General features: G+C 38.1%; 1 protein-coding gene and 1 long non-coding RNA gene across 5 annotated transcripts in view; one reads left to right on the top strand and one right to left on the bottom strand.

Moving 5' to 3' along the window:
• ST6GALNAC3 (ST6 N-acetylgalactosaminide alpha-2,6-sialyltransferase 3) overlaps positions 1–13,918 on the top strand; it is a 535,005-nt gene that overhangs the window by 322,687 nt on the left and 198,400 nt on the right. For all 4 annotated transcript variants that reach the window (XM_053893750.1, XM_053893742.1, XM_053893755.1 and 1 more), the window contains exon 3: positions 10,758–11,167. In XM_053893750.1, the coding sequence (XP_053749725.1) occupies positions 10,758–11,167 (410 nt within the window). The remainder of the gene's footprint in view (positions 1–10,757; positions 11,168–13,918) is intronic.
• On the bottom strand, positions 741–6,790 carry LOC109266654 (uncharacterized). The gene is made up of 2 exons (XR_002079805.2): positions 6,225–6,790; positions 741–986 (listed from the first exon to the last, which is right to left on the bottom strand). It is a non-coding gene; the product is annotated as an uncharacterized LOC109266654 (long non-coding RNA).

Raw genomic sequence — 13,918 nt, 5'->3', positions numbered from 1 at the left:
AATACAGAGAACAAACTGAGGGCGGATGCAGGGATAGGTGGGGGGAGAGGGGAAAATGGTGGATGGGCATTGAGGAGGGCACTTGTTGGGTAAGTACTGGGTGTTGTATGTAAGCAATGAACCACAGGAGTGTACCCCAAAAACCAAGAGCACACTTTACACACTGCATGTTAGCCAATCTGACAATAAGTTATATTAAAGAAAATAAAAAAATAAAGAAACTAATTGGGGGAAAAAAGATACTAATACTGTAGCATGAATCAGTGTTCTTTTTTACTTTCTTGGTATGACATAGAGGGTAGAATGTTAGCAAAGTATCCTGAACTCATCTTCCTAAGAGAAAAGAATCCAGAGGTAAGTTGGTCACAAAATTAGTCAGATTTTATGACCTAATAGTGATAGTGAAGTGTGAATTATTTCATTATTCCAGCCAGTAGGAGAAAACTCTTGGTTTGAGAAGACTTGTTTTTTGCTTTCCAGTCCAGAGAGTGCAAGCTGTTTTCTTTGGCATACCTACATGATTATACAGATCCATTCCCCTCAAGGAACTTCCAAATAAAAAGAACACATCATCTATGGCAACTGAGAAACATAGCTTTATGTTACCTGTTTTAGAATTATTTCTTGACATTAACATTTTTATGTACCCCCATATTAAGTTTTATGTTTAGATGTAATGCCACCAGGTAGGAATCAAGGTAGATGCCATATCCCAAATCCACAGAGAATCAGAGCCAAACTGTGGGTTATCAAATCTGTCTTTTTATGTGCTGTTACTCATAATATGTGATTTATATACACTACTTTTGAAAGCTGCATTAACTGAAAGATGCTGGTTCGTAGAGGGGCAAAGAAGTGCATTTACAAGCTGGCTTGGTTGAACTGTGTTGATTTCTCTCTAGAACAGTCTTCACAATTCTTTGCTCACAGTTAGAGGTCTGCTGAAAGTGACTTGATGTAGATGAAAACAGCTTGCTTAATCATTCCTGAAACACGGGAAAAATTAAAATACATTTTTTTCTTTGTCAAGCAATAAAAACAATGCCAGATTGTTAATGCCTCTTTTGTACCTTTTACTTGAAAGACCTCAAAAGAACATCAAGGAGAATAAAGGCAAAATCTATTCCCCAATGGCATCATTATACATGTTGAAGCCTCTAAAACTAAAACTCTAAAAACATTCATGAAGAGTGGAGAAATAAACGACAGCAAACTGGAGAGTGTATCTCTGGAGCTTTGTTCAACTTGCTTTGTTCAAATTCATTCAAATTGGACGATGAAAAGCAAAGATCTCATTTGTTTCAATATTAAAGTAGTAAATTAGTGAGTGGTGAGTTGCTAATTGTCCTGTAAAGCATTTAGGGTGCCAGGAGTGCCCTGTGGCCAATATTTTAAATTGCATTCTTATGGTTGAAATGAAAGCAACCGTTAGACTAATGTAAAAAAATGTTTTTAATAATTTAGGCTAGTTCGATTCAAACATGATTTTCATTCTGAAATATTTATCGAAGCTCCTGTTTTTATTTGCGATGAGCGAGTTTCATTTAGACTTCAAGGCATCAGGTAGAAATTCGTTTTTAGGGGCTAAAATGGGGAGATAGATTTGCACTCTCTAGTGTTACGTTTCATCCCTGGCTGTGTCTGCCTGCTTCTAGGGTGCAGAATTAGCAGGTTTGGTTAAATTTTACTTGAGTTTTTGGTGACCTTTTCTAATCCTGACTGTTTCATAATTTAATGTCTTGACCTTCGTTTTCCATAGAGCCACCTTAGTGATAAATACAGAGATTTAATAACTAGAACTGGTTGACAGGTGACCTTTCGTACATGGCCATTTCTCTTTGCTGGAGAAACCACACTATTTTTTGCAAGTTCTAATTCACAGATTTTAATTATCTATCTATTCTATAAGCTCTAATTATCTTGTCTATATGCTTATTCACAGAGAAAAAAAAGAAAGGTTAAATATTTCATTCTTCTTGCTGATTAAAATGTAAAGTGCTTGGCAGTTGTCCCAATATATCATTCAAAAAAGACAGGACAATTTGTCAGGTTCTTACCCAGAGAAGAGAGAAGGGGAATTTTCCAGAGCAGTTGGTAAGGAGCAAGATGGAAACAGTGGCCAGTAGAGTGAGTGATCTCATTAGCTGGATGAGGGTAACTGTGTGTGTATGAGTGTGTGTGTGTGTGTGTGTGTGTGTGAGAGAGAGAGAGAGAGAGAGAGAGAGAGAGAGAAACAGGAGAGTTCTTTAGCTATATGTGTATTAATTTCAAGATAAAAGTGACTGAAAAGTAAAAAAAGGATAAACTTGCCAATCAGAGAGAATGGCCTGTTAGTTTGGGTAATTTTTCCTTTTTTTTTTTTTTTTAACCAGGTAAGGATCAATAGGGCATGTCATGGTAAATTGGTTTCTCGAGCCTATTTAAATAATATTTAAACACAGAAAAATAAAGCTGACTAATTATAAAAATGCAGATTCTTAAAAAGAAGGAAAGAGTAGCCAACCTTCCTCCTACCCTTCCCCATAGGATCAGAGAATATAGGACCTTCTTGGTTTCCTTGGGTTTGCAAACAGAATTCATTTTGTGCCAAACACTAATGCTTCTAATAAAGTAAAAATTAAAAAAAGACATTAGGGACACAGGATCCCAATCAGCAAGTGTTCTGGCATCTTTATGAGTACAGAAGAGAGAATGACTCCTGAGTTAGAGAATGGCTTGGCAGTCTTGAGCTACCTTGGATTCCCAAGGACTTGAAAGCAGGCATTGTGGGCTGCTAAAGTGTATTTACCTCAAGGAGGTTTTCATATGGGGGGAGATACTCCCTTTGGCCACAGAGAACAGTTTCTTTTTTTTTCTTCCAATATATGAAATTTATTGTCAAATTGGTTTCCATACAACACCCAGTGCTCATCCCAAAAGGTGCCCTCCTCAATACCCATCCCCCACCCTCCCCTCCCTCCCACCCCCATCCCTCCCACCCCCCATCAACCCTCAGTTTGTTCTCAGTTTTTAACAGTCTCTTATGCTTTGGCTCTCTCCCACTCTAACCTCTTTTTTTTTTTTTTCCTTCCCCTCCCCCATGGGTTTCTGTTAAGTTTCTCAGGATCCACATAAGAGTGAAACCATATGGTATCTGTCTTTCTCTGTATGGCTTATTTCACTTAGCATCACACTCTCCAGTTCCATCCACGTTGCTACAAAAGGCCATATTTCATTCTTTCTCATTGCCACGTAGTATTCCATTGTGTATATAAACCACAATTTCTTTATCCATTCATCAGTTGATGGACATTTAGGCTCTTTCCATAATTTGGCTATTGTTGAGAGTGCTGCTATAAACATTGGGGTACAAGTGCCCCTATGCATCAGTACTCCTGTATCCCTTGGGTAAATTCCTAGCAGTGCTATTGCTGGGTCATAGGGTAGGTCTATTTTTAATTTTCTGAGGAACCTCCACACTGCTTTCCAGAGCGGCTGCACCAATTTGCATTCCCACCAGCAGTGCAAGAGGGTTCCCGTTTCTCCACATCCTCTCCAGCATCTATAGTCTCCTGATTTGTTCATTTTGGCCACTCTGACTGGCATGAGGTCATATCTCAGTGTGGTTTTGATTTGTATTTCCCTGATAAGGAGCGACGTTGAACATCTTTTCATGTGCCTTTTGGCCATCCGGATGTCTTCTTTAGAGAAGTGTCTATTCATGTTTTCTGCCCGTTTCTTCACTGGGTTATTTGTTTTTCGGGTGTGGAGTTTGGTGAGCTCTTTATAGATTTTGGATACTAGCCCTTTGTCCGATATGTCAATTGCAAATATCTACACAGAGAACAGTTTCTAAAAACATCATCTGGCATGGCCTTTTTTACCTCAGACATGAACTATAACCACTTAATGTTTCAGAAAGAAATACAATTCACTGCTGTTATGAAAAAGTTTTGAAAAAGAAATTAAATAAAGGTATGGGTTGCCTGGGTTGCTCAGTTGGTTGAGCATCAGACTCTTGGTTTCGGCTCAGGTCATGATCTCACGGTTCCTGAGATCGAGCCCCCAGTCAGGCTCTGTGCAACAGTGCAGAGCCTGCTTGGAATTCTCTCTCCCTCTCTCTACCCCTCCCCCACTCATGCTCTCCTTCTCAAAATAAACAGATTAAAAACAAAAAGATGTGGAGAACCATCTGAGGCTAATAAAATTGGTTGTGATTAGTTTATCTTAGACTGAAGTTACAGCCATATTTCAAATTGAAAATAATAAAAAATTTTCCACATAGTTCCATATGCCATGCTAATACCATTGCCAGAGAAAAGAGGTTAATTCTGTTCATATGAAAACCCTATTATTCCTAAGGAGCCTTTCATCAGTTGGGAAACATTGTCCTCTTTTGGTGAAATTCTTGTTCACCAAGTTGTTTAAAAGCATTAATTTATAATTTAATATAAATAATTTTAATACAATACTGGGTGAGACTTGAGGTGTTTGCCCATATGTATATTAGGAATAATGCAAATTAATAATAAATATTTCCTTCTTAGCTATGAGTACATTTTATATAAGGTAACATATACTCCTCTTTTTAACCTGAAAAATATCTGGTACCCACTGGATATCATGTTCATCTCAATTTTCCCAACTCTATAATGGGAAATAAAAATGTAACTTATACAGAATTTATTATGAGAATGAATGGAATAATGTAATAAAGTGTTGAGTAGGGTGACTGGCCCATAATAGGTGTTCAATTATGTTTCTATCAATAAATATAATACACAAAGCTTATTTATCTTTCTCACTGTTTCTTCCTTTCCTCCCTCTCTCATCCTTTCCCGTGCCCAAGACAGGAACCGAGTCCTTTTTTCTTGTAAGGAGGCAAATGTCATGATTCATTTTAGCAGAGAAAGGACTTGTTTTTCAAGGCAATCCCTCAGGCCTTTAAAATAGTGCATGAATGGACCCTAGTTAATCATCAAACTCCACTATGCCTCAGAGCTGTGTACTAAGATTAAAAGCTCACACTGATTAGAATTCTAAAATTATTTTATCCTTCATGCTGCCTTTCACAGAATAAGTACTAAGTAAAAATTACTTGGTTGCTTAATAGATGTCAGCAAATTCTTAACTTTCCACAAGCTGAGTGTTCATAACCAGATGTGCAGGTACAGAGTTTGTATACTTTTGCAAGGGAGAAATACCCAAATCAAATGTAGTGATCTTAGCATTAAAAAAAAATCAACATACACACACACACACACACACACACACACATATACATATAATATACATACATATAATTTAAATATATATATATTAGAGAGAGAAAGAGAGAATTTTTTTTGTTTGGTTTTTTGGAGAGAGAGAGAAAGAATCTTAACATGGGGCTCAATCCCACCACCCTGAGACCATCACCTGAGCTGAAATCAAGAGTGAGCCATCGACTCACTCTGAGTAAGCCACCCAGGTGCCTCTCAACATGTTAGATTTTTATTTTTTTCTAAAATGTTTTTTTAATTTTATTTTTGAGAGAAAGAGACACAGAATCCAAAGCAGGCTCCAGATTCTGAGCTGTCAGCACAGAGCCCAATGCGTGGCTCGAACTCACGGACCGCGAGATCATGACCTGAGCCGAAGTAGGACACTTAACTGAATGAGCCACCCAGGCGTCCCTCAACGTGTTAGATTTTAAATAAAAGGAAATGTTTGATGTTTGTGGGCTTTCTTTTCACAGGGACACAATTGCCCAGTCAGCTGAATATTGCAGCAATCTCGGTTTATAGACACAGTGCGAGCCCAACCGAAGCATTTGCCTTGATGATGTTTTGAGTGTGCAATAAAAAAAGATGAAGAGGTTAAGTTTGTTTTAAATGAAAAGAAACAAAAAATAAGGACAAGGCGACTAAAAAGGAGAATTCAAAATTAAGATAAGGCTTGATAAAGTGGAGCTGGCTAAATCTTTCCAAAGGTCTCAGAAAATTCAGGGCCTCAATCTGGGAAGAAACTGCTTACTGAGGCAGAACCGAACGAGTGGAAACATATGGAATACATTTTCGAGCAAGGGCCCCAAGTCAAATAATATAAACGAGTTCGAGAAATAGCAGTACATTTTAACAAAGAAAGTTGAGATCACAAGATGCAGCGATAAAGCTAATAAAAGGAACGGAGATAACCAGATAAGAGCAGCTCTTGGGTCAAACTGTCCGTTCATTGCTAGGTATTTCTTTTTTATCATGGCTTACCGTAGTTTGAAGTGTCTTCAAAGGTATAAATGAGTCCCTTGGGCCTTAGCAAGCTCTTGGTGTTACCTGCAGCTTCTGATTATGATTAGGAATGTTTCATTCATCTAGCCCTGCTCTCCCAGCATACTGTAAAATGGTCCCTGCAGCCAAGTGGCAAATAGAGTGGTCACCATGTGCAGCCACATCTCCTGCTACCTCATTTAGGAGGTCAGGCAGCTAGGCAGGACAGTGGCCAAGCAGGATACGTATGTGGAAGGCTTTTACGACTCTGGCTATGGTGACAATATATAAAAGAAAGGGACAGTTTAAAGATCACAACCTATCCCCCCAAGCCATTACATTCCTAGCATTCTGCCCAATTACATATTTGTTACATAAACAAGAGGCTCTTGTTGCCAATGTTTGCCCTCAAGTTGTTAGTCAGCTGCTGACCTCATAATCTGCACAGCTGCGGCATCCCGATATGTTGTCATGAAACAGATTGTGATGTCTTAATTGATCACTTTCAGAGGTTACAATTGTCAAGTGAAGCCAGTGTGCTGATTCTTATTAGTTAAATTAAGTCTTGTTACAGCACAACCAGCTAATTCACTCTAACGACTAGGAAATCCGATGCAAATTTGTAGAACAGAACACATCCAAGGCTCTCTCTCTCTCTTTTCTTTTTGATTTTTTTTTTTAATTTGTAGAGGCCATACCCAAAAAAAATGCTTTTATTATACAGTGAAGCAACTTCTTGGAACAGAAAATGGAATGTAACCTCCCTGCACCATATGCATCTTGGTGATAAGTTGGAGTGTGCCATATGACACACACAGTTTAAATCAGGCATTGATTTGCATGACTCTAAGTGGGTTTGGAGGACTTAGCTAAGTGTAATGTATGTGAGGCCCTGCTGCAAATCGTCTGGCAGAAAGAATATCGTGTTTTCCTTCTTGCCCTGAAAAACTGTAGGCTCCTAGATGCATGAAGGTCTTCGATCAATGTCTGGTCCCAAGAGGTATCCACTTATGCCACCATCTGATCGTCGGTGAAGTTTTCACTGTGGCACCAATCTACAGGACCCATTTCTAAGTGCACTAATACACTCACTCACCTTGAGCAGACCTATTCTAACCTACTTTTCAGAAATCTTATTGCAGCAGGGGTGAGGGACAGTCCCTCTGATAGCAGAGTTTTAAGACCCTTCATAATTGGTGAGACCTCAGCAGAACATCCAGTCCACACCTGAGCTGTGGTATTTAATGTCCAGCCCTGTCCAATCCCTATGTGATTCTAACAGCTCAAGAAATCTCTTTTTATATGGGAAAAAGGAGACATTTCATAAATGGACCTTTGTGGATTCAACAAGTCAAGTTTGTTTTCAAAACCCTTAATTTTGATATTAAATACTTTTGTCCACCCAGCATGTTTCACAGGTGCACAATAAAAACTAAAAGAAGTACAGTTAACTTAATAAATGCTAGCATCCAAAACACAAGGATGGTCATCAAAGCAGTTTCATAACAGAAAAAAAAATCAGATAATAGCTAAATACCCAGTGGTGGGCAAACAGGTACATTATGGTATGCCCACAAAATGGAATATTGTGTTGACATTAAAAATATCTCTAAGACTGTTTACTGGCATGGGAGAGTTTAATGATGTGAAATTAAATGAAAAACAAAGGTTGCCAAATTTTATAAATGATATTTCTCAATCTGTCTAAAATAATGTATCTAGAAAGAAAAAAATACCACAAAATATTGTAGCAATTGTCAAGTGGCAGAAATATGGAGAGTTTTTTATTTTATCTATTTATTTCAAGTTTTCTACGATGAGCCCATATTATTTCAATAATCAGGAAAAAATAAGTGTTTAAAGGAGTTTGAGTAGTTCTATTACAACGTTAGCTGTGGGACTCTGTGTTCAAGGCATCTCAAATCTAACAGAGCTGGAAATGTGCTCATTTTCCTCCTCAGATCCTGTGCTTTTCCTCAAGCCTTTGCCTTCTTTTTTTTTTTAACGTTTATTTATTTTTGAGACAGAGAGAGACAGAGCATGAACGGGGGAGGGGCAGAGAGAGAGAGGGAGACACAGAATCGGAAGCAGGCTCCAGGCTCTGGGCCATCAGCCCAGAGCCCGACGCGGGGCTCAAACTCACGGACCGCGAGATTGTGACCTGAGCCGAAGTCGGACGCTTAACCGACTGAGCCACCCAGGCGCCCCAAGCCTTTGGCTTCTTATTTAAAGCCAGTTCCAATCTTCCAGTTGCTTAGGCTAAAAATCTGAAGTTCTCCTTGATTCGTCTCTATCTCTCAGATCTCGTATTCCATCTACCGGTCAACCCAATTGGCTCTACCTTCAGAATATGGCCAGCGTGTGGCCAGCGTCTTGCTACCTCCTCTGCTACCTGATGTCGTCCAAGCCACCATCATGCCACACACCATGCCATGATTGTGGCCAGCAGTCTTGTCTCCTCTTTGTCAGTTTTCCGCATAGCAGCCAATGCTGTTAAAATACAATGCAGATCAGCCACTCCCCCATTCAGAGCCTTTCAAAGATTCCTAAGTAAAAGGGCCTACATGATGTCTCCCTGGTCATCTCTCTGACCCCAGTACCCACTAGCTCTCTACAATGCTCTGCCAGGCCACACTGCTCTCTTCCTTGTTCCTCTCCTACCTGCCATGGGGGTGTTTGTAGTGGCTTTTGGTTTTGCTTTGCAGGAATATTCCCCCCACCCAAATCCGCAAAGCCAGCCCTCTTACTTTCTTCAAGTCTTTCTTCAAATATCATTCCCCACCCACCCCTAGACCTTTTCTGATCCTTCCACTAACACACACACACACACACACAAGCATTCTAACCCCCTTCCTTGCTTTAATTTTCTTTATTTAGCACCTGTCTTCATCTATCATATTATATACTATGCTGATTCATTTATTACCTTTCTCCTCCCAGTTCAATGTAAGATCTATGAGGTCAGGGATTTCTACTTAAGATTTTCACAGCTGAATAAACCCCAACCCCCAGAACATGGTACATCATAGTTGCTCAGTAACTACTTTGGATTCCTACCATTGATAGGAAAGACTTCTTGTTATACAGTTGTGAGGTAATTATGCAGGTGACTTGTCTGAGGTACTTTGCCTCTCCATTTACTCACCTAGATTGAACCTGTTTGTATATTGATAGGTTTCTTGCAGATTATGTTTCTCTTTTCATCTAAATCAACAATTCTCAATGAATTAGAAAAGTCCATTTCTTCCCTAATATCAAGTTCGGTGTTCAGGTTTCCAATAAATTATCTCAATTCAATTGCTTTCATTTCCTAATTTAGTTACTATATACTGAGCTGTAGTAATCCAAGGACTTCTGGGATTAAAATGAAGAAAACATTGCCTCTTACAGAATTTATGGTGTAGTGGACAGACATAATTAAACAATAAAATACAACATAACTCATAAAATAAGAGCAGTACCCAGTGTGAGAAGAGCCAATGACCAATTGGCCCAATAAAAATGAAAATACAGGATCAAATGTCAGATACAAAATGTGGAATCTCATGGAAGGAAGATGAGAAAGATATATATCAACAAAGTGCATTGCTCCTTTATCATTGTTTTAAAAGATAGGATGACTTTTCCTCATGTAGGAGGAAAGTAACAAAAGGAATTTATTTGGTTTGCTCGAGAGGCAGGAGTGCAGGGAATAGTGAAAAGAGCAATGGATTTAGAGTTAGAAGATCTAGATTTGAATCTAACACTGCAACTTGAATCTCTCATCTGCAAGTTCTGAAAGCTGGTGCTTAACCTCGGAGTCTCTGTTACCTCGTTGGTTTACAACAAGGAGGGTGGTGGTTAGGCCAGCACTAGGGATTATCTCTGTATATCCTTTCCCTGAGTTCTTAAAAGAAACCTTTCTTAATCCATCAAAAATAAGCATAAACACAAAGGCCAGTTAACATGGTGATACAAGGAAATTTTTTAAGGATTTCTGTAAAATTTTTGCTAGCCTGAGACTTGTCTTAAATAGTTCTTGGTTCTGAACAATTTTTCCAGAACCTCATCATTTGCTGAATTTTTCATATTTTCATCAACTGCTATATAACTATTCATACGTATAAGTAAAGTACAGAATTGATGCCTGGATATATTCCCTTTGCATTTCTGTTTTTAGCCACTGTCCTTATTAAAGAGATCAAATCTCCCTATTTCCTCATTTCATTTGAAATTACGGTTTGAAATGAAAAGTCATTATTTAAAATGGAAAACAAATGACTACTTTTCCATTTAATTTTAAACTGACACAAGGGGATAGAAATTATTATTAAATAAAATTATTTCTTAACAATCTGTATTCACTTGTTAAATGGAAGCATGCCCCTAGCTTTATAACCCCTACTGTAGGATCGGTACGTATATTTCAGAAACTCCTACACCCAGCAGCTATGCACAATATCTGAATTTTTTCTTCCCAGAAGAACTTGTTTGGATAGGTGGAACTAACTAACGTACATGTTTCTCCCCCTGTCTTATTTCTCTGTTTTTCAGCCCTTGCAACTGGACTGTGACCTCTGCGCCATAGTGTCAAACTCAGGTCAGATGGCTGGCCAGAAGGTGGGGAATGAGATAGACCAGTCATCCTGCATTTGGAGAATGAACAATGCCCCCACCAAGGGCTATGAAGAAGATGTTGGCCGCATGACAATGATTCGAGTTGTGTCCCATACCAGTGTTCCTCTTTTGCTAAAAAATCCTGACTATTTTTTCAAGGAAGCAAACGCTACTATCTACGTTATTTGGGGCCCTTTCCGCAATATGAGGAAAGACGGCAATGGCATTGTTTACAACATGTTGAAAAAGACTGTTGACATCTACCCGAATGCCCAAATTTACGTGACCACAGAGAAGCGCATGAGTTACTGTGATGGCATTTTTAAGAAGGAAACTGGGAAAGACAGGTGAGTCCTCTGAGAGGCAGCCTCATGTCTTTTGTCTAGCCTTTGTCTTTTTTGCTAGCTCCTTGCTGAGTTCTTTTGCCAGCTATCAAATGAACAGAGTTATTTTTCAAATTGATTGTTCTGTTTTCTTGACTATTATGATTACTTGATGAGCCAGCAGCTAGGCCCCATTTATTCCACCTACACTACATTCTGTTCTCTCCATTTTGATTGGCTTGAGGATCCAAAAAATACTGGATGCTTCCCCAAGATATCTTTAGATTTGTTCTTATTTAGCTCAATTTGCTATTGGTTAAATTGGATGTTAGCCGAAAGGAAGTCTACACATTTTCTGTTTCAAAACAGACATATTAAGGAACTTTAGGACCTAAACTCCTTTGGAAGTTGTGGTAAAAATTTACCTGAGACTACAAGACAGAACAGGCTATTGATTGTCTAATAAGGTTGCACGGCTTCTTGCATGCAAATAGACCCTATGATCGTGAGCACCATAACTTGGTATCTAACAGATATGTTGGTATGTTCAGCAGAATACCATATTGAAATTATGCATTACTGAAAATCATTAACAGTGGATTCTTGAAGAGAAATGAGGTATAAATACCATTTACTCAATTATCCAACAAACCAATTTGCATTTTTCATTACATCCATTTTTTTTCCGTAGCCTTCTATAAAACACCCTTCCCACTTCTTTGTCCTGAGGCCTATTCACCTCATTTTTCTCCCACTCCTTACATCTCCCGTTTCCTCTCTCTGCTCCCTCTTATTCCCTTTTCCCATATAACTCTACTGCCTACCATTTTTTTCTTTCTTTTGAGAAAGGCAACCAGTGTATGAGAGAGAAGTAGAATTATTAGTTCACATTTCTCATTCTAATAAAGAGCCACTGAAGGAAAATATTGAAAACAATTGCAAGAGTTTTAAGTCATGTGTGAATCTTACTTATTCATGTAATACCATGGATAAATTGAGCATTGGCTATAATTCCAATATTAACATTCTGATTTCCTCAAAATGTATCTTTCACTGTTTAATATTATCAAATCTAAGTTTTTAATTACACTGGGGTATGTGCTTGTGGGGGGAAGTTTCTGATATCTCTAGGTGTAATTTGTATGCTGATAATTATTTTAAAACCTTATCTGGACCAATTCTCCTATTGATAATGTAAGTTGAACATAGCATTTTCTATTTCTGAGCACCCAAAATGCACAGCTTCTAATGAATTGCAAGGCAGGAATAACCATAATGCTGGCCCTTTTCCCTGTTAGAGTTTGAAAAAAGAATCCCAATAGTTAGATTTGAATCAGTGTGGAATAAGCGTTCCAAAGAGATAGGCAGGATAAAGGAGTAGGTATGTAGCACAATTCTATATAAATATGACCATCTCAAGGGGGTTGGAAATTTCTGGTCTCTCATTAGCCCAGAGCAATGCAATTAATTAGATATATTTGGTATTTCATTAGTCATAGTCAGCCCTCAGGGTATCCCCCAGTCATAACTATATGCCCTAGAATCATTTGGGGCTATCAGAGAAGCACTCAGCATGCCGTATGCTCCTGTGTATTTATATCATGTTGGCTTTTGCTGTGAGCTTTCAGTGAGACGGCACACTGTCAAAGATATGTGGATTGTACAGCAAGCATTGGGAGAGAATAGCTTTGGAGGATTCATTTTCCTACTGGCTGTGATGAGAAAAGCTATTTGTATAGTAGGAAAGAGCTTGCTTGGTCAAATTAATGTCCAGGTATCATTCATTTGGTAAAGTTACCAAAATAAAAGTAGGGAGGAAGAAAGCCAAATTGATTTTATAATGCTTCCTTCTGTTTTCCTCACCAAGTCTATTCATGTCTGGTTGCATCATAGAGTCCTGCAACCAGACTGAAAGAGACAACTGTGCTAGTATTTGAGAAATGAGCAGAATGGATGGTTTTGGTAAAATCTGGTTGGATGGCAAAAGGTTGACCAAAATGACTTCAAAGGCTGTTATGTGCTCTATAATTTAAATCTGTATCCTAACTTTAGCTGTGTGGATTTTATTGTCTAAGGATTTCCCATAGTGATCTGATATTCATTGCAAAATTTCAAACAAGGATATTTTTTTAAACTTTTTATGAAGGAAAACGTCAAAATTATAAAGTAGAGAGACTAGTGGTGTAATGAACCTCTGTATACTCACTGTTTGGGTTGAATAACTATTAACTCATGGCCAATATTGTTTCATCTATATCCCTACACGTTTTCTCCCTCCCCAAGGATTATTAAGAAGCAAGTGCCAGACATCATGTTATTTTGTTCATTAACATTTCAGCATGTATCTCTAAAAGATAAAGATTCTTAAAAATAAGTACAATGCCATTGTCCTACATAAAAACAGCAATATTTCTTTAATAACATTATATAGTTTGTTTTCAAACTTTTCCAATAATCTTATTAATATTTTTAAAATTTAATTCAGATTAGGATTAATTAGCATTAAGGTCCATACACTGTTCAAATCAGGATTAGCATAAGATCTATACATTACAACTAATTGATATGTCCCCTATATTTCTCTTAATCAATATCTCTCTCCCCCATTATTGAAAAAAAACTAGTCATTTGTACTATACAGTATTCTACAACCTAATTTTTGCTAATTGCACCCTCCCATGGGGCTTTTTGTATATTGGTATTACTATAGTGAGGCTTTACTGGATTCAGGCCATATTTTCTTCTTACCAAGACCATTAGGTGGTACTTCTATCA

This window comes from Panthera pardus, unplaced genomic scaffold (genome assembly GCF_024362965.1).
Source record: "Panthera pardus isolate Hobbes unplaced genomic scaffold, ASM2436296v1 HiC_scaffold_11, whole genome shotgun sequence".
Classification (NCBI taxonomy): Eukaryota; Metazoa; Chordata; class Mammalia; order Carnivora; family Felidae; genus Panthera; species Panthera pardus.
Note: the sequence above shows the minus strand (reverse complement) of the source record. Positions and strands in the feature narration are given on the sequence as shown.